Raw genomic sequence first — 26,364 nt, forward strand, 5'->3', positions numbered from 1 at the left:
ATGGGGTCTCTAGGGCAGTGGATCTAAAAACTTTGCTCCACAGTAAGTCTGATTTTTAGAGGAAAAGAATACCTTATACTTAAAGCCTGAAATTCTATTGAACTTTAGTAATTTACCTAATAATAAATTATATGGAGTTTGGATGTCAGAAGCTCCTCCCTCCTGGCCCAGCCTCCCAGTTGTGACAACCAAAAATGTCTCCAGACATCACCAGATGTTCCCTTGGGGGAAACATTTCCCCAAGGTGAGAACCACTGATGAATGTTTCTGAGAAAAACTCCATTAATATGGTGGTAGATTGAACTAAAATAATTGACCACGGAATAAATTCTGGAAGGGGAACAAAGTATATTAAAGAGGCCATTAGTGAACATAATAAAGTAGGAACTGGTTGGGGTGCCCGTGGATTAAACACACTGGAAGAGATAGTGTTGAATAAAGAGATGGAGGCTAGAGAAGGGAAGAGTATCAGGTCTGAGATGTAACTTACGAAGCAGCATGAGCCTGTCTATCTTGTTGGTTTGAGATAACTGATATGAACAGGAGTTAAAGGTCATTGGCTGTGTGGGAGAATGAAAAGTGTAAATTTAAGGTATTAAAAGTACTTTTCTGGTCATTCCTCAGGTTGCTTTTTTTTCAGCCTGCCCCTTAAACATTGATATTCTTCAGAGTTCTGTCGTAGGCCTTGATCTCTTCTTACTAGATCCAGTTAGGTGATTACTCAGCACCCTTTATTTTACATGAGACAGATGGTTGTATTTTAATAGATTTGGAAAAAGCTTTATCTAGTCTGGACCAAGGGTGCTCATCACTGCTGTTATCTGGGTGATCTTCTCTTCCCAGGGCTCCCTGTATGTGATTAGTAAAATCTGTGTGTAGTCTGGCTCTTCTCTTCCCTGAATTCCAGACCTGCAGACCCAGTTGCTTCTACTAGATCTGTGTTCTGGGTGTCCCACAGGCCCTTTACTCCCAACATTCAAAAACTGATCTTGTGTCTCCATAACTGTACTTTGTTCTCTTCCCAGGTCTTCCACTTAATTAGTTTATTCACTTAACAAAAGTTTACCATGTTTACATCTTGCCAGGTACTCAGCTAATTGGGACCTTAGTGCTGAACAAAATAGATGTGATCCCTGTCCTTGTGGAGTTCACATTTCCTTATCCCTCATATTTAGTCACTGGATAAGTCTTATTGAATTATTTTAACTCCCCAAATGTTAATGCTCTCTCACTTCTAGCTAGTTATATATGCTGCTTTCTCTGCCTGGAACACTGTCGTTCTATTTTATAATTTCTGGTTCTTCCCCAGCTGGGTTAGTTTTTCTCCTGTACAGTCTCATAGCACTGTAATATTACCCCTATTTTATTACCTTTAACATAGTATTTTAATTGTGTTTACTTGTCTGGCTTTTCCTATCAAATTCTAAATAGCTTGCAGGAGAGATTGTTGGTTTGTTTTCTCAGTGTCTAGGAGGTGCCTGGCTCATCTGAAAGGCTTTGTAGATGCTTGATAACTAATACAAGAACACATAAATGTTGAAATCACTAGATAACAGTAGTGGAAGGGAACAGTTAAATCCATTAAGGGAGTGAAAATGAGCATTATATATGCTGTATTGATTTTCTTCCCAGATTGAGAATCTCTGCTTAAACTACAAGTATGAACTTTAAATGAAGTGGAGACTCAAAGTATAATAGAGCAGTGATCTGGAGGTAGCATCTGTATTTCTTTATAAAATCCGAGATGAAAAATTAAATTTGACTCACAGTTGAATGTGCCTTTACCCTATAATCACCTTAGGAGCTAACTGATTCTTTAGTTGATTTATTTCTTCTAGTATACTTAAGGAATATTGTATATATGATATTTCTCAAGTTCGTCCAGATTCTAATCTGCATATTTGCTTACCAGCTTTTGTTTTCTTCAACATAATTTACTTTTTTTCCCCTCTAAAAATGTTGTAGGTTTTACAGATTTAATATAGATCATGAATCATGGTATTTTACTGTAATCTACTGTAACAGAATAAAACCAAAATAAAATGAAGTGATAAATTAAGATCTGGATTTTAGAAATCTGAATGATCATTTTAAACATTGTCCTGATGTCTATACTGCTTAAGTCTATTCTGCGGGACAGTACAATATAATCTAGTCAGCAAAGGCATGGGCAGTTCAAATTTAATTGCAAACTACCAGCTCTGTGTCTCAGATTCCTTATCTGTAAAATGGGGATAATAATGTGGTTTTTGTGGGGTATTTTCTGTACACAATGGTAACAGGAATAGCAGTTTTAGGATTAACATAGTTGGGAGTTTTCAGAATAGCAATCCTTGATGGGGTGCTGGTGGGCTTTATAGAAAGTTGAAAAATACTGCCCTAACATTTTATCCCCTTGGATAGCTCTTTGACAGATTGAGAGATGAAAATCCAGATTTTAGAGAGAAAGTTATAGCTATCAACAGTGAACTCACCCAACCAAAACTGGCTCTTAGTGAAGAAGATAAAGAGATCATCATAGATTCTATCAATATTATATTCCACTGTGCAGCTACAGTAAGGTTTAATGAAAATTTAAGGTAAGTAAACGTATTTATATGACATTTGAGCTTCAGCATTGTTTAAAAAATTTTAATTCTTTTTAGTGAAGTTGTTCTGAAAGTGATATAAAACTGTTTGCCCTATGTTAATTGTGGCTTTCAGTGTCCTAAAGAGTGTTATGAGAATTTTCTTCTTGTTGCCAGTTTAGAAACATTGGGCAGCTAGTCTGTATATTAGAAGAAGTTGCCTTGAATTTAACTGTAAGGCAGGGAAGTATGGAGTAGGAGAAAGAAATTTTCCTTCAGTAGGTATGTTGGTCTTAACAGCTAAATAGTGTTTGTTTCCTCTTTCTTTCAGAGGCCTATATCTCAGTGGCTTTATTTTTTTATTCTACACATATCCATCTGAAAATTAGAAAAAAAGAACTCAGGTTTTGCAGAGTAAGGTAAAATGGCTTATAAATTTAAGTCATACCTTTTTTTTTTTTTTTTAAACTTGGTAGCATTATTAGGGATAGGCAACAGTGGACAGAAGTTTAATTACAAAAATAATTTTAAAAAAAGAAAAATAATTTGGACTTCTGTCAGGATGCCTGTTTCAAGAAAAAATAACATTTTACATGTTTACTGTTTTTAAAAAATCTCATAGATCTGCATTTCAAATAATGGTTCTTAATTTAGAGGATTCTTTTTGATGATATGTTCAAAAATACTGTTTTTTAATGTTTATCTAATTGTATAGACTTACGCCAGTTAAAATGGGGCAGACTTTTTTAGGATTTAAAATTACTTGAAGCCCTTCTTAAAATGTTTTTAAATTAAATTTTGTTTATAAAGAGTTTTTAGGGGCACCTCGGTGGCTCAGTGGGTTAAAGCCTCTGCCTTCGGATCAGTTCATGATCCCAGGGTCCTGGGATCGGGCCCCTCATCGGGCTATCTGCTCCGCAGGGAGCCTGCTTCTTCTTCTCTTTCTCTCTCTGCCTGCCTCTCTGCCTACTTGTGATCTCTGCCTGTCAAATAAATAAATAAAATCTTAAAAAAAAGAAAAGAAGAGTTTTTAGATTATTTCCTGTAAAGTCTTTAATGTAGAAGTATAAATCTTAATTGACATTATATAATGTGACAGTTCAGCACTAAAGCATTACAATAAGTTTTGCCTGTATTCCAGGTGAGGGCACTGTGATAGTCACATTTCTTTAATATACTTTATAGTTTTCAGGGTAAATTTTTTCATTCATTATTTTATGCCATGCTAAGGTTACCACTGTAATATTGTGGGCAAGTCCATTTATACTTGAGGAAGTTGAGACAGCACTGTGTCCTGGATAGGACATGAGTTTTGGAATTACATACCTTAGCTCTAACTTTGAGTTTATCATTTATTATCTGGTGATAATGATTTATTTACTTTCTAGTTGTTTTAATACAGCCATTATGTATTCATGATTCAAGAGTGACAAAAGAATCTCAGTAGAGCCATAGTAATATTTCACTTTCACAAAAGGTATGTGTACATATATGTGTATTTACATACACTTTTGATACTTGCCACTTACTGTCCTTGGACAGTATGAGAACAGGTAGGTTTTTAGTATTAAATCATAATCTAACAGATATTTCCCTCCATAGTTCTAGCTTTCATTGTTTTTCATAACCAAAAGAAAATTCACACAGCCTTATGAAACTGTTTTCAAGAAAAAAAGGTATATGTTTACTGGCTAATTGTGGTATAGTCCCCATTAAGCTTAAAGGGGGAATTTCGGTGCTTTTAAAGGGGAAGTTGATTTGCAAACAGAACATTAGGGTGAAACTCCTCAAAGGAGGCTTTACGGAGAACGACCAAAGTACAGTCCTTTCAGGGAATCTTTTCTCTTTTTTCCCCTTAGGTAAGCAAGTCTACCATTGAGGAAAGGGAAATCTTTTCGTTATTCTTTCATCTTTTACTAGAGATCTCATGGTGCAAGGAGGATATATAGATGAATAATAAAATTTATTGCCTTGTTAAGGCATCTATTTACTGACCTAACCTTAGTCATTACATTGAAATTATTGTTTTCTGTGAAGCAATTTTAATGTATATTATATATAATGGTGATATTGCAACTTATATTGGGCCAGACATTTTAAAATAGTGTAGGTTTGGTGTATAATAACTGCTTAAAAAACATTCTTCATAGTCATTTTTAACTTTAACTGACACAAATAAAAAATGGCACAAAGACTTTATTGCCAAGGCAAAAATAATCCAGATTTTACTCCCAGCATTATACCCAATATTTTGGAAGAAGCCAAGAAAAATTGTACACAGATTCTATTCGCAAAGTCCTTATAGTCTAAAAAGGGAGATAAATCTATCTCCCTTTTTTATATATATTTGCTTAAATAATTGTAAGTAGGATAGAAAGTAAGGAGTCACTGAAGAGCATACATTAATTCTGTGAGAATTGAGAGGTGTAGAGCTCATTGATTTTCAGATATGATGGTTTATAAATCTGAGGTGGGGAAAAAGTGGGTAGATTGGAATTGTAAAGAAAATACTGACAAAAGATGAGGGAGAGTGATATTGTGAATAATGAAGGGGAACTTCTTAGTTGAATCCTGGGGTCTGGTGTTTTCTAAGGTAATAAAGAAAGTAAAGGTAGGACAGTGGAGTTGAGAATAAGGAGTGTCAAGAAACTAGAGACCATGATGAGGACAGAAAACAGGCTTACAGGGAGAAATGGAAGGGCAAGATGGTATGGTGCTGGGGGAAATTCTTAGTACGAGATTCCTGAGATGCAGCAATTTAATGTGAGAATATGCGAATATGAACATATGCATACGGGAGTAAGTATTTTGAAAGGCGTGGAAGTAAAGATGGATGATGAGAAAGGAATAAGAAGCAATCAAGTCTAAAGGGCACCGACTATCCCACTTCAGAATGCATTATATGAATCTTAGGAATTTCTGGAAAATGTGTTAAAATGCAGAATTTTAGACTCTATTTGCAAAATTCAGAATCTCTGGTTTGGGATCATACCCAGGAATCTTTATCGGCAATGAGACTCCTGAGTATGATTTTAAATTATAGATGTCTGGGTCCCCTACTGTAAGATTGATTAATTAGGCCCCTAGACGTCTGTATCTATGTCTTCATTGAATTAAAAAAAAAATCAGCAATACTGATGAGATCTCATCTAGGTAGTATTTTCTCAGAAGTGGGGAAGGGGAAAGAGATATCAAAATGGTTTGGGGAACTTATTTAAAATATGGTTTTCCAGGGGCAATTGGCTGGCTCATCGGTAGAGCTGTGATTCTTGACCTCGGGGTCATGAGTTTGAGCCGCATACTGAGGATAGAGGTTACGTAAAAAAAATAAAATCTTGAATATAAATATATATGTTCATTATATATAATTTAATATATAAAACTATGTAAATAAATATATACGTAATATATATAGTTTTCCAGGCTTCAATTCAAATATTACAAAGTGTCTGAGGATGAGGTCCAGCAATATACATTTTTAATAAGCTCTCAGGTGTTTGTCATGCCAAGCTGAGATCTCTGGTTTAAAGTCTTAGAAGTATTACCAACACAGATTTTGAACCATCCAGGATATCTGCACAGGCAGATGAACAGAAGATTTATTGGCAGTTCAAATAGAGTTCTTTCTTTCTTTTTTTTTTTTTTTGAAGTGACTTCTATGTCTACATTAATGACGGACCATAATTAACAGAGATGTGTTCATTTTGCCCCCTCCTCCAAAAGCTAATGTTATTTGAGATGATTTATGGCTCCATATAATCAAACGATGGGAATATTATTATTATTTTTTGGCTTTCTGATCTAACATGTCAGGGTCTCAGCCTGAAATTGAATGGTGGAGTAGAAATTGAATGGTGGTAAAACATAGTGAGATTATTAGCCTTGCAGAGATACTGAGAGTTACTTATGTAGGTATATAATGTGCTTTCAGGTTTGTGCTCTCAGGTACAGGGGTAGCAGACAAGGTACAGGAATGTTCTCTCTGAAATTATTCCTTATTTTCAGTGACCCAGAAATTCTGCCGTCCTCAGGAACGTGTAACAGAATATCCTTTGTGTGCTGCTCCCAAAACATTACTCTCCCTTGCTTCATTGTTTTACAAATGCAAAAGAAAATAGCATATTGCCTTACAGTCTAGTGGACTGTATCCTCTCTGTGAAATGTCTTTTTTGCTGAATTTCCATTTGAGCAGATTTTCCCCCCTCAGTTGAGATAAAGAAGCAAAAAGATACATTTGTGATCATAAGACCTCCAACCAATTACTTCATTAAAAAAAAAAAATTCCTTCTAGTATGTTTTCATGAACCCTCGGATACTATTAAATTAAAGGAAAAAATAATGCACAGGACTTTTTCTCTCTTGAATTATTTCTTGTTCTTGGTGACCCAGAACTTGTTGTCCTGTCCTCAGGAACCTGTAACAGAATATTTTCTGTATAGTTCTTCTCAAAACAGTACCCTCCCCATCCCCATTGTTTTCCAAATGTGAATAGATATCAAAGGACTGCTTTATACTCAAGTGGACCAGATTCTATCGGTGACATATCCTGGTCTTTTAAAAGAATAATTGGATATTTTTCTTCTTAAATACTGAAAATGTAAGAACTTGGGGAAGTACTTAAAAACTATTATAATTTTAAAAACATTCCCTTGTGGTCTGTCTTTGATCATACATTGTTTTATGTAAAATGTAAACAAAGAGCTTCTGATTTTACTTAGGGAAACAATTTCCACATTTCTAATTTTTTTCATAGTTAAAATTTTTGTGATGTGATGGTATTCCACCATGTTTATATATAATAATATGTGTATAATGTTCACTAGGTATAGCAAATTTAGGAAATTTTCGTTTCTTTCTTTGAAAAATTACAGTTAGAACAAGTTTTTCCTTTGAGTTAATTTCAGTAGGTTAACTAGGTTAGTAATTATATCATTTCTGTACTTTCCGGTACTTTGTGTTAATCTCTTTTGAATCAGTTATATCAGTGTGGTCACCAACAATGTATTACTTGGCCACTTTTATTACAGTATTACTGGGGTTGAGTATATCAACTTTTTTTTCGTTCAAATAACAAGTAAAAACTACCCACCAGCTATTACCGTTATATTTACTGAATTCCTGTTTTAGTGCCTGTCTAGGAAAGAATAATGCTAAATATTTGCAAGCTATTTATTTCACTTAATTTTATACAAATCCTAGTAGGTAGACTGTTCCCATTTACAGGTGAGGAAATTGAGGCCTGAGTGCTTGACTAACTATATAAGGTCCCTGAGTGCTAGCTCATGAGTAGCCCAAGTCAGAATTTGAACCCAGGTCTTATTCCAGAGACTTGTTCTTAATCATGCTTTACTTTACAATATATGTATTTTTAAAATATTCATGCAGATTTCCCATGTTTTCATACTTACCATATAATTATTTTAAATGACTCTATTCTTCTGTTACGATAAAATACCTGCTTTGTTAAAGTTTATTTCATTCATAGTAAACATTTATGTTCTCTAGTCTTTTGCTATTACTAGAGACTTCATTATTTTTCTGCATATATATTTTTGCATTTGTGAAATTATTTACTTCAGATAAATTTCAATGAGAGAATACTATATAGATCATTTTTGTGTCTTGCATGTGCCTCTTGTGATAAAATATACCCATTTTATTATAATACACCTTTGAAATTGTAAGCTGGTCTTTAAAAAGTATTTGGATTAATTGTTACACAGGGAAATAAACATATTCTTACTTGATTATATGTTAATATGACAATGTTTCTGAGTTTTCTTTGACTGTTTTACCGTTATTGGTGACTCTGCCTTAGCATTTTAAAATTACTTGGCCATTCTGATTACTTATTTGTAATTCCATATCATGAAACAGTGTATTTTTAAAAATCAAGGTGCAGGAGAAGTGTAACATGACTTCAAAATGTATGTATAAAAGCCAAAGACTGAAGTTACTTATGTTTATTTCTGGGTAATTTAAAAATTTTAATTTTTTTTTTTTAAATCCTAGTGTGAGGCTTCTTTTATGAAATCAGAATATCTTTCTTTTTAAATTCAACTAATAGAATGGGTGTACTTTATATTGAAATAAGATACAAGACCAGACCTAAGGGATTAGTTGTAAAGAAACAAAAAGATCTGTCTACTGGAAATAAAAATATTTTAGCAGGTGAAATAAATGACTTTCTAATTTTTCACTGGGAAAGCTTCCTAATTTTTCATTGTCACTTTTTCTTTTATAGAGATGCTGTTCAGTTAAATGTGATTGCTACACGCCAGCTTATTCTCCTTGCACAACAAATGAAGAATCTGGAAGTATTCATGCATGTATCAACAGCATATGCCTACTGCAATCGAAAGCATATTGATGAAGTAGTCTACCCACCTCCTGTGGATCCCAAGAAGCTGATTGATTCTTTAGAGTATGTTTGTTTTATTTTTTATTTATTTTTTTTTAAGTTTTTTTTTTTTAAGATTTTATTTATTTGACAGACAGAGATCACAAGTAGGCAGAGAGGCAGGCAGAGAGAGAGAGATGGGGGGAAGCAGGCTCCCTGCTGAGCAGAGAGCCCAATGTGGGGCTCGATCCCAGGACCCCGGGATCATGACCTGAGCCGAAGGCAGAGGCTCAACCCACTGAGCCACCCAGGTGCCCCTAGAGTATGTTTGTTTTAAATTGATACACATTTGATTTGATTCCAAAACCTTGGACCCACGTTTATCTATTTGTGTGTATTTCTTGGTCTATTTCAATTTCTCTCTCTCTCTCTCTCTATACCTACACGTATCTATACATTTATCTCTTCCTTATTCAACCAATTATTACATATCGACTGTGTTCTTACTGTGCAGATTTATATCTGAATGACTGTTGCTGAAGTCAGGGTGGATCTTTCACATTTGACCAGGTGTGAGGGTTGGGGGAAGGTCTCTGAACAACCCATCCAAGATATTAGGGCCTCTGTTTTCCAGGGAGTTAATCTAGCAACTATAAGAAGTGCCTGATACCCATGGAGACTAATGACTTGGCTGTTCAATGGCAAGGTTCTAATTGATTAAAAAATTATCCTTTTTTCCCCTAAGTGGAGAGTATCTGTGTAGAGGCCTTAAATTATTAGAAGATCCAGTCCCATTCCTTTAAATGACACCCCTAGTGTTATTGTTTATTATCTTTCTGAGGACTAGGATCATATCAGCAATTATTTGAGAAATACTTGTGAATATTTGATAGATATGGCATAAGTGAAGTCAGCAGGGTCAAGATTTCATTTACTTCAGGCTGCACTTTCTCATCAAGTGAACCAAACAAATAGGATCAGAGCAAAAACAAAAAGAAGGGTCTTTCCTTCTTTAGTGGACTAGAGTTATGGAAAATTCTTGGTCCATCATATCTGAACATATTTATTATTCAACTCCCATAACAGCCCTGTGGACTTTGTCCTCCTTTGTTCTTCTCTGTTTCCCTTAGGTTTCCTTTCTTCTTAGAGATCCTATCTACTTTCAGCTCTGTCTACTGTCTCTGCTTTCTCAAATTATTTTTTTCCTAAGGATGCTAGAGAGTGTTCATTGTTTTTCCCAAGTTTTTTCCTAAAGTAAGCACATATAAGTCTTTTTCTTTAAGGCTTTCCTGCTGATCAGTGTGAGGAAGCAGACAGGTTATAAGAAAATAAGTAAGAATAGGAGTTTACCAAGACATTCTTATAATTCCCTGTTTCTGTTTTCTGACCCCCATTTCTTAGATGGTCCCAAATACTTACCTCCTTGTCCCCGCAGGTCAGTAGTCAGAAGTCTTTACTATCTCAGGGAAAAGTTGAATGCAGAAGCTAATGAATCTTTTTACTTTTTCTCTTTTTGATGGTTGGTATATTTAAACATCTAAGTTGCTGAGAAAGCACTTGTAATTCTGTATCTCTTTTCTTTGCGCACAAAGAAATCTAGCTAACAGATCATTTTAGGGCAGCTCATAGATTGGCTCTGTAAACTCACTCCCAGTGATGAGGCTTCCTGGCTAACGTCTCCTTGGTTTAGCCAGTTCATACTTTATGCTGTTGTTCTAGTGCAGCAACTGTTCCATTTTTTAAGACTCCTCTCCACTGTGGAATTTTTCCTAAGTTGAGTAGCAACCTCCCTTCAGTTTCACTAGATTCTTTTTCTCCCACACACAAAAAGTACTTCTACACACAGAAGAAAACTTATCTTGATAATTTTTTATGCTTCCTCGTCAGTTAGTATGGGTAGTTTTAGAGTGTGGCATTATACTGAATGTACAACTCTGCATATAACATTATAGACAAGAAGAGTATCTGAAAACAGGTACATAACATAGTGGAATTGGAAATGTAGAATTGGAAAGACGATGGATATCACCTAGTATATCACCCTCCTTTTACAGATGATCAGAGTAGACCTTTTCTTCAGAGACACTACGAGAATTAGAGGAATTTTGTGACTTCATAGTAGGTTGCTAATTGAATTTTTATAGCATGGTTCAGTGCATTTTATCATTTACCTTAGTATTTGTCAGTCTTGCTGGTGAGAACGTAACATTTTAAGGGCTTTACATGAACTACTTAGATCCTTAGACCTTTTATATTAATTACAAATGTGTGTTCATTGCAAGTAATTAACATATGGTGCTGTTTTGGTGGTTATATGGTGGATCTGTAATTCCTAATCTGAAACCTTTGCGGCCAGATATATTTTGGAATTTCTCTGGACGTCAGTAAAGAAATGTAATCTATGTACTCTGTAATATGAAGTAACTTCAGCTAGATCCGGGGTAGTACCCCTGATCAAACGTATATGAAGTGTACGAATATTTACCCGAAGTGGTACTTTTTAAAAGGCCATAAATCAGTTCAGATCAGTTATTACCACCACCATATTATTTATGAAAGAACTCTGTTGGCTTTCAGAGCTTTCGGGATATAGAAATTACATATAAGAGCTGTGGACTTGTAGTTGATGTTTAATGAAGGTAAGATTCACTTCCTTTTTTTTTTAGTAAAAGTTGTCAAATCATTTGAGTCAGCAACAGATATGTTGAATATGCAAAGTTAAGTGGTTTTGATTTTATAGTAAAACATCTGAAAATATTTTTGCATGCAATTTCTTTGCTAACCAGGTGGATGGATGATGGCCTAGTAAATGATATCACACCAAAGTTGATAGGAGACAGACCTAATACATACATATACACAAAAGCATTGGCAGAATATGTTGTACAGCAAGAAGGAGCAAAGCTAAATGTGGCGATTGTAAGGCCATCGATTGTTGGTGCCAGTTGGAAAGAACCTTTTCCAGTAAGTTGTGAGAAATCTTTGTGAATAATGGAATTGAGAATTTTAAGTCTTATCTTTGTATAAAAGGAGGTGGCAGTTGTTTGAGCAGGTGTTATTTACTGTACCTGGCTTACTATGGCAAAATTGTTCTCATTCATAGAAAGAGACACTTATTGGTACTTTTTTGTAATGTGATGCTGTGTATATAGAAATGCAGATAAACATTTAAAAAATCTTAACTGAAAATTAAATGAAAGGCTGCGATGTTGTCTGGAGTCAAAGTGGACTTTGCATTTTACGTTTTCTCTGTAACTGGCAAGATATTGGACTCTGACACATCAGCATTTGTTGGATTTTAAAATTATTTACCTTTTTTTTTTTTTTTTTTTTTTTTTTTTTTGGTACCACTAGTTTCCCTTGTGGAGATGAAAGAAATAGAGATAAGAGTATTCAGGAACTGATTTTATTTTGTTTGTTTTAGGGTAGCAAAAAGAGGCAAGCCTTCCAAGCCTTCCCTGTAAAGATCATAAGCTAAGAAAAGCATAAGAGATTTCTATGATAATTTGCTGTAGAAAACAGGCTATTAATGGTATTTGTGAATCCCTGGAATAAGAGAAAATAGATCTAAACTAAGAGATGAATTGATTTACAAAACACCTAGGTCTCTGTAATGATAGTAAGTGAGAGCATCTCTTTGTTGTTTTGACAGTGTTGTCTTTTCCTCTGTTTTATTCAGTAATTTTGAGGAGGATTTCCCATTTCCTCCTAATCTCAGGATGCTGCTTCAGTAAATAGAACAAAATCAAAGTTGAGTAGGTGTAATTTAGCTAAAATATTTGACAGATATAAACTCCTTTTTATTGAATTCTCTTTGTAGTGAGTTAATGGAAGAGTAGGTAACCCTTTGAAAATGACTTAATTTCACCATTGCAGTATCAGGAGAACACTGCTTCTGTTATAGAAGGAGAGAAATACTCTGATCTGAATGCTGTCTTTTTTAGTTTTTAGAAGACAACTAAGTATATATATGGGGTTGTATATTTCAAATAATAAATCTCTAGTTTATAGTATTTCTAAGCTCCACCTATTTTTAATTTTTGTATTAGGGATGGATTGATAACTTTAATGGACCAAGTGGTCTCTTTATTGCGGTAAGTAAAACTTATGACTTACTTAATATCCTGCGTATTTTTCTGTTTTCTCTGTGTGTGTGTATGCTCTCTGGCTTATAAATCTTAAGGTGTTGTTTTTAATTTCAACAAAGGCAGGGAAAGGAATTCTTCGAACAATGCGTGCCTCCAACAATGCCCTTGCAGATCTTGTTCCTGTAGATGTAGTTGTCAACACGAGTCTTGCGGCAGCCTGGTATTCCGGAGTTAATAGGTATATGAGGTGACAATGTCGCTTGTTAAATACATAGTAACTGTGAAGGGAAAACAGAGTTAATGGCTAATGTTATTAGTCCCTCAGTACTGATAATTTCCATATCAGTAGGTACAGGTATTATCACTTCCAGTTGTAGGAATTGATTTAATCATAGGTAATATAGCAAGTAGTCCCATCAGTTGTCATTAAGAATTAACATTAATTTTCATATACTATCTTTAGGATAGACAAGTTCACTTGGGATTAAGAATGAGAAACCCTGCTACCCCCCAGTGCTTTTTTAATCCAAAGTAAAACTTGGTATAGTCATATAAAAATCTGAAATTCTCAGAGAAAGGCTTACATATATCAAACATGGCATACTAGAGCAACTTTAAAGATTTATCTATTTATTTGTTTCTTTGTTTGTTTGAGAGACAGAGAGCCCACAAGCAGGGAGGAGGGGCGGGGGGGGGGAGCAGACCCCCCCCCCCATTGAGCAGGGAGCCTGATGTGGGGCTTGATCCCAGGACCCTGGGATCATGACCTGAGCTGAAGGTAGACACGTAACTGACTGAGCCACCCAGTTGCCCCACTAGAGCAACTTTAAGTAACTCAGGTCTCTTTTTAAAAGGGAGTAGTATCATTTACAGGTAACTCTTAAATTTTAAGCTTTTCAACATTTTTTTCTCTAGTCCATAAACTGCCCTTATTTTTTAAATCAGAATTTTATATCCTAAAAAAGGAGGGATATGATTATATAAGTATATTGTTTCTTGTAAAAGGGAACTCAGTCTGTAAGTTTTAAACTAAAACCTCTGGGAATGAGAAGGAGATAGGAAGAGCTGAGGTTGTTTGTCATTGTTGTTTTCCTTACATTTAAAAACAAGATACCACTGCTATTATAAGGAAGAAAAATATGAGAAGAGAAAAATATTGATTTTTTTTATAATAATTTTTTTGGTGGGGGGAAGGGTGGTTGTAAATAGTCCTTCAGACACAAAGATTAATTGTTTAAGGATGGTTTTTAAAATAATCAATGTAGAAAAGGTACTCATTATCCTTATTTCTTCCTACTTGAATATTGTATAAGATTCAGATTGGATAAGTTTGGCCTCTTTTTATGTTTCATTGCTTTGATCTTTGTCTTTGCAGACCAAGAAACATCATGGTGTATAATTGCACAACAGGCAGCACTAATCCTTTCCACTGGGGTGAAGTTGGTATGATTTTACCTGTGTTTTTGAATGTTAGAGTAAATCTTTATTTAAAATATTCACTGAGTTTTTATGTTAGAATATACCCACAAAGCATTAAAAAGCCACTGAGTTACCAATTTATTCTTATTTTAATTGCCATGTTAGAGTATCTATACCTATACTGCCTCGTGGTCCTTAGCAGTGTTCTGTAAATTAAAAAATATCCTGCAGTATATTCCCTCCTTGGCCCACCCTTTTCTGACTGTTACTATTTTCTTGCTGCCATCTGCAGCATCCCTCACAGACATATGCCCGTGGTAAGGAAACAGTGGTTTTTTTCCGTCCCTCATGGGTACTCTCAGTCCTGATGTTGTCTATCCATAGGCAGTATCACTTCCAGCTGTAAGAGTTGTTATATCAAAGGAGCCAACTAGCTCCTAGCTACCTACGTAGCCAGCTACCCCAAGAGTATTAAATTAAGGAGTCAGCAAGTAGGATATGTTTTGCCAGAGTATTCTCTATTACATTTACTAATTTATTGAAATCCACAAATTCACAGGAATACCTGTGTGTGCTATATTGCCTGTTCTAAAGTAGGCTTAATAGAACTTAAAGCCTGCTGAAATTGAATAATTTTTAAGTTGTTTATGTTTTCAAACTTTAATGTGAGAGATAGTGATGCCATTGATTTAGTAATAGGTCTTATTTTACCTCTCATTGGACAATTTTTGTTGCCCTTACAGAACAGTTTTGATTTTAAAATAAATCTTTATGTCATTTGTCCTGGGGTTTTTCTGTGCCATTTTTATTTCAGTTTAAAGATTGGCCCTTATAAGAAAACCATCCAATCTAGGGTGATTTTAATTTTTTGATAATTATTTAAATAGTATTTTTCTAAGGATTTTAAAACACTGAAATGAGTTAGATTTTTGTTATCTCCCATTGTGTTGTAAAGTTTAGTAAAAATCAAGTTGAGCATTATTTTTAAGTGAATTTCTCAATATACGTTTTCATTGAAGTATTAACATAGCTAATAGGTTTGATTTTGTTGATATTGTATTATCTAAATAAATTACAGCAGAAATTAATTTGGGGTTGTTTTAAGCTTGTTGATGTATGTTAATTTGAGCATTGAGCAGCTTAATTATTTATAAGCAAAGGATGATGATTTTCCTTTTCTTTTTTAAGTAAGTATACAGTAATAAGAATCTGGAAAGAGGAACAGAAAGAAAGAAGCTATCGTGAGAGGTGAATTATAGAAAGTGACATTGTAAAATGACATCGGTAAAACATTAAAAGGATTTTTAAGAGTGAATTGTAGCAAAAATTCATTTATCTAATTAAAATTCATAGTGACAGTTCTAAAACCACTCGAGTTCAGCAGTCTAATACCCATATTCTCTTAGCTACTATCGAGAGTAGAAAAGTTTGTTTTTTAATTGAGCGAACTCTGACATCTTTGGTAAAATATTTTGCTTTGTAAAAACATGATTTTTTTTTCAAAACTTCATTACATGGTTATTATCAAAGCTGTTACACAACTTTTCTTCCTCAGAATACCATGTAATTTCCACTTTCAAGAGGAATCCTCTCGAACAGGCCTTCAGACGGCCCAATGTAAATCTAACCTCCAATCACCTTTTATATCATTACTGGATTGCTGTAAGCCATAAGGCCCCAGCATTCCTGTATGATATCTACCTCAGGATGACTGGAAGAAGCCCAAGGTAATGGTGACTAGCTCTGTCTTATCTGTTCCTCTGACTGTTAAACAACCCATGCTTACACTAAAATGCATATTCATTAACTCTGTATTTGTTTATGCTTATGATAAGGCTTAATGGCCTTTTGTGAATGAGAAGACTCTTGAAATTAAGACTTTGTCAGAAAAGCAAAGGTAGTGTTGTCACTTACTCTAATTTATTCTGAAGTTCGGATGATAAATGATTGTCATGTGCTGAATTCTAGGTCTGACTTTAGGTATATTTTCTGAATAACAAATAACATTCAAAATGCTCTGACGCTTATTTTTCCTACAGGATATTATCTAAATCATTCCTTCAAGATGAATCCTTTAAACCAAGTGGTCAGGCGCCCCAATATTAAGTTGTATTCCAACAACTTATTGCTTCATTATTGGAAGGGTGTCAGACATACAGTACCTGCATTATTGCTCGATCTTGCACTCAGGTTGACAGGTCAGAAACCGTGGTAAGAAGAATAGCAGTAAATACACCTATGTATTGGTAAGGTGGTGGAAGCTTGCTGGAGAGACAAAAAAGTCCGCTAGCATGAGCTTTACCTTTAGCATTACTAACCTGATTAATCACAATCACAATCAGGATGCTAGGACATTTCTTAGAAATTGAGGATATTTGGGGAGGCTAATTGTGGATCTCATTCTTATTGGGCAGTTGATCCTCCAAAATCCCATATTAGAGGAAATGTCCAGCATCAAGGTTGTCATTGTTATTATAAGCTGAAATTGAGCCCCTCTCCCCCCCCTTAAAAACTTAGAGGTGAGTCTATAGGGGATTGAGGGTAAAATGTTTGCTATGAGTCGATTGTGCAGTTTTATGTGAAAAAACATAGAATGCTTCTAGAAAATTAATGGTCTGAAATATCTCAGCTGCCCATTCAGCTTATAATATAGTAATTACATTTTTGACTAATTTTCCAGGTTGAGAATGTCATAGTTTAAAACAAAAGTTAACAAATGGGAAGCTTTCCATTTTCTTATGGTTGTTATATAGCCTTTCTTTCTTCTTTTCTTTCTTATTGAAACGCCACAAACTTAAAGTCCTCCTACTGTCTTTACCAGAATTATAGTGCAATGTACCATAAATATATTTATTTTTTTTAACTACATTGGCATTACAGTGGAACCTTTGATTGGAGAGTTCAGGATTTGAGTATTAATGTATAAAGAAGATGCTGATTCCAGAACTTCCATCAACTGTTCAAAAAATAAAAGTGAGGTATCTGCCAGTTATAGTGTATCAGGATCTGAGTTTCTTATAGGGATTTTCTGTGGATTCAGTTGTCCATTATGTTCCTAACCCAATGTGTTAAATACTGAAACATGTGAGAGGTGTCAAATTGAACAACTTTAGTTTAGGCAAAGAAATACTTAATGGAAAAAAGATCCAAAGTTTATCAAAATTAGATTCAGGTTTTTTTGGAGTGATCTGCAAAATGGAGTATTTATGATGGGCAGCATCTTCCATGGCTAAAAAGCAAATGTAAATTTGTGAGTGATGGCATTACATGCTTTCCTGATATTAATATAGTTGTTACATATTAGAGCTGAAAAGTCAAAACTAGGTCAAAAAAGTAAAAGAGAGTAAACAATATCACAAAGCCTTATATAGAAAAGAGGGCTTAGTAAAGTTAAAACAATGAACAAATAGCCAAAGTTATTGAATAATTTATAGTAGGTGTTGCTATGTAACAAATTATCTCAAACTTAGTGGCTCTTAGAAAAGCGGAAGTTACTTTATTATTTTTTTCAGTTTATTGTTTCTTTCAGGATCAGGACTTCAGGGGGGAATCAGCTAGGCAGTTTTGGCTTGGGGTCTTTGTTGTGATGGAGCTGAAAGGGGGGCATGCAGTGGAAACACCTTGTGTCGCTGTCTCTTCATAAAGTGTCAGGATCTCCTCCTATAGTCTCTCTTCAAGGTCTAGCCTTAGGGGAAATGAACTGCTTACCCAGTGACTGAAGGCTTCAAGGAGAGGTCTTACAGCAGGCAAGTGGAAGCTGTGTGCATCTCCTGACCTACCCATAGAAACCATGCAGCACTACTGCCACCTCATTCTTTGAGTCACATGCAAGTCACACAAGTCCTCCAAAATTCAAGGAAAGGGGATGTAGAGAATGTTCAAGATCATGTAAAACTTGAGCAAGTTAGTTGAAAGGTATTGTTGAAGCCATTTTGGAAAGTGCAATTGGCTCTAGTCAGCCTTCTGGCCACAACAGTTCTTACTCCTCCCCCATGGAAAATACACTTACTCTTCCCCCCACACCAGGACCTTTCTGGCACCCGCTTGAAGCCACCATTAGGTCAACTGAATCTGGCACAATTATAGTTGAGGCTTCTTAGGAGTGGTTTTGCAAGTGTAGGCAACAAGAGCCAGAAAGGTTTTTTATTTAGGCAGTTTTATAAATGTTAATTACAAAGTCTTATCATTTATGTTCTTTAATTTGTTCAGATATTTACTGAACAAGGTACTGGGCTTTCTTATATTGGGGCCTTAATATAATGCCTCCTTCTACATTAAAGTAACGTTAATTGTGTCATTCGTGGTGTCCACTTTACACATTTACATTATTCTGTGTGTCAGCTAGATAAAAATCCAACTTCCTCTGTTTCTTGACATAATGATAAAAAGTGTCACTCAAACATGTGTCATAAGGAATCCTGGGTAACAGTCACTGGGGACTAGGATGTATGCTATTATTACAAGTGGAGGCAGTGTAAATTATTCACTCTTACTCTTGAAGTGCAGTAGATAGTTCATCACTCTTAAAAATGACATTAGACAAATGGTTCTATAGTCCAGTTATTTAGCCTAATTCTTTCTAGCTTAACTTCTGTGAATCCGATATTTTTTATCTTTCTGGTTGTTAGTGGAGGACAGTTTTGGCCTCCATCAAGGAACATTTGAAAGTATTCGGGGATGTTTTTAGTTACTACAACTGGGGGAGGTTATGCTGCTGGCATCTAATGGATAGAGCCGGGGTGCTGAACATCTTACAAGTATAAGACAGCACCCACTCGCCCTGCCACCACAAAGAAGTATTTGGCTCAGAATGTCTGTAGTGTTGAGGTTGAGAAATCCTGGGCCAGATCTTGCCCTACTCTAAAGGATTGTTATGATTTTTTTGCAGGTTGCCATAATAAAGAATAAATACATACTCAGAACATACATGGTCATGTGGTCTCAGGGGGGATCTGCTCATAGGGCATTTGAATGAAAGAGTGATTATGCAAAATTTAAAGTTTTTTTAATCCCCATAATACTCAATCTGGTACTTTTATAGCTTGATAAATAGGTCACCTGGATGTGGCTTCTCAGATTTCCTTTTTCCCCTCCAATTTTTTGTATTTTTGAATGCCTGAATCAGTGATTGGTTGCAGGGTAATTCTGTCACTTGAGTGAATCTGAAGATAAGATTCTGAAGATAGATGAGAATTGTCAGTGAAAAAGAAATTAGGAAGAGGAACTTGTTAAGATGTATGTTGGAAAATGATGTTAAGCGAATACCTGTATGTTGTAATTCAAGTGTACTATACTGATTGTAATAGTAGATATGGATTTAATTACAGACCTGTTACATCTTTTTTGTTTTTGTAATAGGAAGAAAATGGTCTAATCTCTTTCTAAAAGGAGCATGTCTTGGTCCCCCCTCCGCCCCCATGTGCTTTCTATGTGTCTGAACTATTCCTGTCCAAATACAGCTTCAGTGCTCCATAATTCTTCTCATGTTTGACGGAAGTTTTATTTTGAGATTATTTTCTTGCATGAACCACAGGTTTTCTTTGCATAGTCCATGTTGCCTCATTTTCTTGTAGTATTCTGGATTCAGGATTTCTTTCTAAACGTATTGAATGTGTTCTCAGAATTGTTGAGCTAATGTTACTACTTTGACTTTTCCCCATTTCTGTTGTTCTCATTTTCTCCCATTTTCCTCATTTCTAAAACCCCTGATTGGGGGACTTTCTAAACTGTGTAAATGCTAATCCTTATTGTGGAAATTTATAAATAGAATTCTTTTAAACTATTTTTCCACAAATTATTTTTCTGTTTATCAGAGGCCAGAAATTTTGGGTGTGTGTTTTGTTTCAGAAAGTTCTTTCTTCCCTTTTCCTACTTATCTTGGGTAATTTTTACATATAGATATTACTGCTCTGGTTAGTGTTATGATATCAATGACTTACAGTGAGCCATGACATATAAAATGATAGATTTAAAAATTAAGGCCCCTTGTCTTTTTAAAAAAGAACAAATAACAAATACCAAACTTTCTTATTTCTATAAGGATGGATAATGCGGGTTTGGGGAGTTAATTGAATATCTTGAATATCTATTTCAGAAAGTTTTAAGTGGGAGTCATTGATTTCACAGCACCTTCAGACAACCAAGAGTGGTACCTTTCTGTGTTAAAGAGAAAATTACTTTAAAAGATATATGTGGAGAGAGTTGATTAAATGGCAAACAAATATTTCTGTATACTTTGCCTCCATGATGCTAAAGAGTTGAGATTATAATGTAACACCATATGTTATGAATTCACAGGAAATCTTAGTAATTATAGCTGAACCAAAATGTGACTGAAAAACAAAGAGCAAGGGAATACCAATTGAATCCATTTATTTGCTTAGGATTATAGTAGAAAATTTGACCTCAAAGTATTGTATTTCCTTTGAAAATTAATTTCATATATCAACAGAACTTTCCTTAGGCAGCATTAAATTCATTTGCTGCTGCTAAAAAATTTTTTCCATATTGGATTTATAAAATGTTCTTTAAAGATACAGAAATATTCTTACTCTCTGGTAGTTTGGTACGCTTACTGAATTACATATTATAATTTTACTGTTACTATCTCAGTATAGAAACTGGTACCCTGGGTGGTGGTGAGATTTTTCCTAATCTATGCAAATTATGAATCTGCCCATTTTTCTTATAATGCAGGATGATGAAAACAATAACTCGTCTTCACAAAGCTATGGTGTTTCTTGAATATTTTACAAGTAATTCTTGGGTTTGGAATACTGACAATGTCAATATGTTGATGAATCAACTAAACCCTGAAGATAAAAAGGCAAGTATTTTCTGTTTCATATTAGAAAATATGTAGTATACTAGTTGGAGAATCATTAGCAACCTGAGAAATAATTGGATATTTTCCACAATCAGTATGCAACAAGAAAGACATTTGACCTATTTATAGTGTTTCGTTAAAGCTTCAGTTGTAATTGGTGGCGGTAAAATAAAATTGCTCGATCTTAAAATTTATAGTGTAAGTATTTGCGAGTGGCAGAGGTGCTTCCATAGTATGATTGAAATGTTGATTCTTTTTTGCCCTTTAGTCAAATTCATAGAAAACTTGGACTTTATGCATTTTTCCTTCACTTTGTTTTCTTCGAATTTCAAGAAAAATTCTCTCCAAAATTGTTTTACTCATATATTCTTACATTTCTTACCACTCCTCGTTTTGTCCTCTGTTAGTTTGAGACTTAAACTCTTCATGTGTGTGTTTTTTTGGAGGTTACCTTAGATTTTTTTAACATGCATACCTAACAAAGTCTAATTAAAGTTCTATGGCAGTCCTTCAGCTGTGCCTAAGCCATCCCACTGAATTTTTGATTTCAGGTAATTTCATTTTTAGAGGTTTGGTGTATCTTTCAAATCTTACAGACATTTCTTAAATAATCTTTAGAATTTTTTTGACACATGGTAGACATAATTGATTTAAATTCTATTTCTGATAATCTACACTCCTAAATCTGTGCAGCTTAGCATTAGCCGCTTCATCTGTCCTTTAAGCTAGGTCTCACTCATGGCACCTTGTTTCTTGTTTCTTACTGTTTGACTATAAATTCACATTCTTTGAGGATTTCTGTGGGAATTTTTTGGAGCCTGTGTTGAAATTGCGGTTTCCCAAAAAGGATTTGCCCTTGCTTCTGCCAGAAGCCTAGGGACTGTTCGTGTTAACTAGCCAGGTGACATTAACAGGTCCAGACCACTTTGAAATATCTGATGAAGTTTTTAGCACAACTCAGGTGAATATGGGCCTTCAGTAGGCTGGTTCATGATTGCAGTTTCTCAAAGGAGATTTTGTTTTTCACCTTCCCAGTTGCAACTTCCTTTCTCTTTCTACTTCTTTCCTTAAAAATTTTAATGTTTTATTTAATATATCCAAAATAGTATCATGCAATTTATTTATTTATTTACTTACTTATTTTTTAGATTTTATTTATTTATTTGACAGAGAGAGATCAAAAGTAGGCAGAGAGGCAGGCAGAGAGAGGGGGAAGCAGGCTCCCCGCTGAGCAGAGAGCCCGATGCGGGACTTGATCCCAGGACCCTGAGATCATGACCTGAGCAGAAGGCAGCTGCTTAACCCACTGGGGCACCCAGGTGCCCGTATCATGTAATTTAAACAAAAACTTAAAAATTACTTAAAATTTAAAGAACTATTTAGGGGCACCTGGGTGGCTCAGTGGGTTAAGCCGCTGCCTTCGGCTCAGGTCATGATCTCAGGGTCCTGGGATCGAGTCCCACGTCGGGCTCTCTGCTCAGCAGGGAGCCTGCTTCCCTTCCTCTCTCTCTGCCTGCCTCTCTGCCTTCTTGTGATCTCTCTCTGTCAAATAAATAAATAAAATCTTTAAAAAAAAAAAAAAAGAAAGAACTATTTAAAAAATATTATACTTGCAATTTTTTTATATTGAGCCTTTGAAACCCAGTGTGCATTTTACACTCTCCAGCACATCTCAGTTCAGACCACTTTTAAGTTCCCAGAGATGTGTGTGGCTTGTGGTGGCTACCATATTAGATAATGCAGATTTAGTCTCATTGTACTGGTTGTGCATAACAAAGGCATCAAGAGTGCAGTTTTTCTGTCCACTTCTCTGTGTGGTGGGTTTACCTTTTTTTCCTGCCTTTGCTCTGAGGCTACAGCTTTTGGGATTTTTATCTTTTTGCAGAAGTATTCCATAAGACTCCTTAACTTATTGGGCCATAGGCTTTATAAGCCAGTCTTCCTCCTTGCTTACAGCCTTCAAAGCAGAAAGGTGTAAGGTATCAGGGTCCTGCAGATAATCTCAGGTTAGAAGATTTGTGGCTTCTACTGATCCTTATTTTCTCCCTTCCCATCTTCCCTCCCCCCATCCCAGTGCACAACACATGCTGCCCAATGGATTTTCAGAAAGTGAGCACCCAGTTGAAAAAATAGAACATTATTATCCCCAGAAGATCCCCTTGTGCCCCCTCGCAATCACTTTCTTCCAAAAGTAGCAACTGTCTTGAATTCTAACACTAAATGGTAGTTATACGCATTGTTGGCTTTGGCCAAATGTTATCATACAGTATTTTTTCTTTGTTTGTGGCTATTAGGAATAATTCTTTGAACCATGTGCACATATTTGTTATAGGATATATTCTAGAAATAGAATAGTAGCTAAGTCACAGCGTATTTGTATGCTTAATGTAGCTGATAATGCTAAACAGTTTTCCAAAGTAGTTGCACCAATTTACATTTTAAGTGGCGATTTATGAGAGTTCTTGTTAATTTATATCCTCTGAACAGTTGGCCTTTTCATCTTAGTTTTTAATTTTAGCCACTTTGGTGGGTGTATAGTGGTATCTTAAAGTAATGTTAATATGCACTTCATATTACATAAAAAGTTTTGTGTAGAAATGGCAAAAATTACCAATAACCCTGCTGAAAATGGGCTAGAGATGAACAGTTTACAGCAAATAAATGCAAATGATTCTTAACCATTCAAAAAGAATGAATTTCATTCATAAAAATGGAAATGTAAATTGAAACTAGACTGAGATATTTACTACTTAACAGTTTGCAAAAATGCAGGCTTTGCCAACATACCCTTCTGGTAAGGCTCTGGCCAGTGGGAGCTCTCATACATTGTTGGTACAAAGATATATCTTTCTCTGACCTTGTATTTTCAACTTTTCTGTATCCTTATCTTTTAGATATTTCTCTTATAAGCAGAATAGAGGTTTATTTTCAGTCTGACAATTTTAGACCCTTACTTGGAAAACTTAATCCATAATGTAATTTCTGATAATATTTGATTTAAATCTAACTCCTAGTGTTTTCTATTTGTCTTATTTTAAGTTCTTTTTTTTTTCTTTCTTTGAGGTTATTTTTTACAGTTTTCTATTTTCCCATCTGTATCAGTTACACAAAAGTATATTAGTTGTATTGGTAGATTACTCTAGAGATTACAGCAGCCTTCCTTACTTTGTCAAGGACTAATATGATATTGGTACTACTGCCCTTTTATGGATAGTGCAGGGACCAATACATATTTTATTTATTTATTTATTTATTTATTTATTTATATTTTTATTTTTTTATAAACATATACTGTATTTTTATCCCCAGGGGTACAGGTCTTTGAATCGCCAGGTTTACACACTTCACAGCACTCACCATAGCACATACCCTCCCCAATGTCCATAACCCCACCCCCCTCTCTCGACCCCTCTCCCCCCATCAACCCTCAGTTTGTTTTGTGAGGTTAAGAGTCACTTATGGTTTGTCTCCCTCCCGATCCCATCTTGTTTCATTTATTCTTCTCCTACCCCCCAACCCCCCACATTGCATCTCCACTTCCTCATATGAAGGAGATCATATGATAGTCGTCTTTCTCCGCCAATACGTATTTTAATTCTGCATGTGCGTTATAGGTCTCACAATCATTATTCTTATTGCAGTCTGTGCAGTAAGTATTCTCATAGATTTACCAGCATCGTTGCTCTTCATTTCTTCTTCCATCTGTAGACTTCAATCTGGAATCATATGCATTCTGCATAAAGAATACCCTTCAGTGTACTTCGTCTGGTGTGAGTCATCTGCTGATGTCACATGGTCTCAGTTTTTATTCTTCTGGAAACATCTTTATTTGTCAAAGATGTTTATACTGGTATAGAATTGTATGGTAACAGTTTTCTTCGAGCCCTGGAAGACATCCTCTCATGCTTTTGCCCTCCATTGCTTCTTTTGAGAAGTCACTGTCAGGTTTAATACTTGTCCCTTTGGAGATAATCCATAACACCTTTTTCTGCTGTCTTTGAAATTTTCATCTTTGATTTTCAACATTTTGCTCTTATGTGCTCAGATACATGTGTGTATATGGTGTATGTGTGTTTTGAGTCTTTGGCTTATGTATCATTGTTTTGGGGAAATTTCCGACTGTTGTCTTCTCGGATAATACTTCTGTTCCACTCTTTTTCACTTTTCCTGTGGGGGTCCAATTACACATATGTAATGACTTCTCATAATATCTGAAGTCAAGTCTCCATTTTAGTGCAATGTTACTTTAATGGTTTATTTATGGTAGCTTTTTTTGGTCTACAACTTGATATTTTCTGATATATGATATACTGAATAATCTGTTTATTAATCCAAAAAAAGTAATCTGATTCTGTATGGAGAAGCACTGAGTAGTACACAGCCCTCTTATTTGGTCATGAAGTAGCATTTTTGTAAAGTTTTCTTTTCTAGATTTGTTCATCCTTTTCATTAAATGGATGTTACCTAAACTCCTAAGCCAGCTTTCACAATATACTCCTTTCTCTTGATGTCATCACTGTTCTATAGGAAGAGTAGTCTGGGTGGTATGCAGGGTATTAAAGAAGAGTTACTGTAGATAGAAAGAAACTGGAAATAAATGTATTAATACATGTGTAAAGTGGTGAGTAAATGGACAATGGAATTTTACCTTTTTTTTTAATTGTACAGGTTTCTTTCTTCTTACATTTCATATACTTCTCTTTAAACGCTGACATGAGTTTTTAGATTATCTTCTGAAATGTTTCCGTGTTTACTGGAAGGTATAAAATAGGGATAAGAATTTCTTTGTGAATAGCAGTAAGATTTTAAAAGTTAATATTATAAACATTTTATAATCTTATCATAGTCAATTAGCTTTTTAAAAAGTATGAATTTGGGGGGCACCTGCATGGCTCAGTTGGTTAAGCTGCTGACCACTGATTTCAGCCCAGGTCATGATCTCATGCGTCCTGAGATCAAGCCTTGGTTGGGGCTCTGTGCTCAGCAGGGAATCCACTTGGGTTCTCTCTCTCTCTCGTGTTCTCTCTGTCCCTCTCTGTATGCCTCTCTCTAAAATAAATAAATAAGTCTTTTTAAGAAATGTTTTTAAATGTGAATTTTTGACTAGTTATGAAAAATTATTCA

General features: G+C 35.1%; 1 protein-coding gene across 5 annotated transcripts in view; it reads left to right on the top strand.

The window, feature by feature from the left end:
- FAR1 (fatty acyl-CoA reductase 1) overlaps positions 1 to 26,364 on the top strand; it is a 66,521-nt gene that overhangs the window by 34,664 nt on the left and 5,493 nt on the right. For 2 of the 5 annotated variants that reach the window (XM_047747455.1, XM_047747453.1), the window contains 8 exons: positions 2,404 to 2,579; positions 8,812 to 8,991; positions 11,694 to 11,871; positions 12,957 to 13,001; positions 13,115 to 13,242; positions 14,371 to 14,438; positions 15,970 to 16,141; positions 21,111 to 21,240. In XM_047747455.1, the coding sequence (XP_047603411.1) occupies positions 2,404 to 2,579; positions 8,812 to 8,991; positions 11,694 to 11,871; positions 12,957 to 13,001; positions 13,115 to 13,242; positions 14,371 to 14,438; positions 15,970 to 16,141; positions 21,111 to 21,240 (1,077 nt within the window). Of the gene's footprint in view, positions 1 to 2,403; positions 2,580 to 8,811; positions 8,992 to 11,693; positions 11,872 to 12,956; positions 13,002 to 13,114; positions 13,243 to 14,370; positions 14,439 to 15,969; positions 16,142 to 16,453; positions 16,626 to 21,110; positions 21,241 to 26,364 lie in introns of all 5 variants that reach the window. The other 3 variants (XM_047747454.1, XM_047747457.1, XM_047747456.1) reach the window with 3 other exon arrangements.

Source organism: Lutra lutra, chromosome 10 (assembly GCF_902655055.1).
Source record: "Lutra lutra chromosome 10, mLutLut1.2, whole genome shotgun sequence".
NCBI classification, from domain to species: Eukaryota; Metazoa; Chordata; class Mammalia; order Carnivora; family Mustelidae; genus Lutra; species Lutra lutra.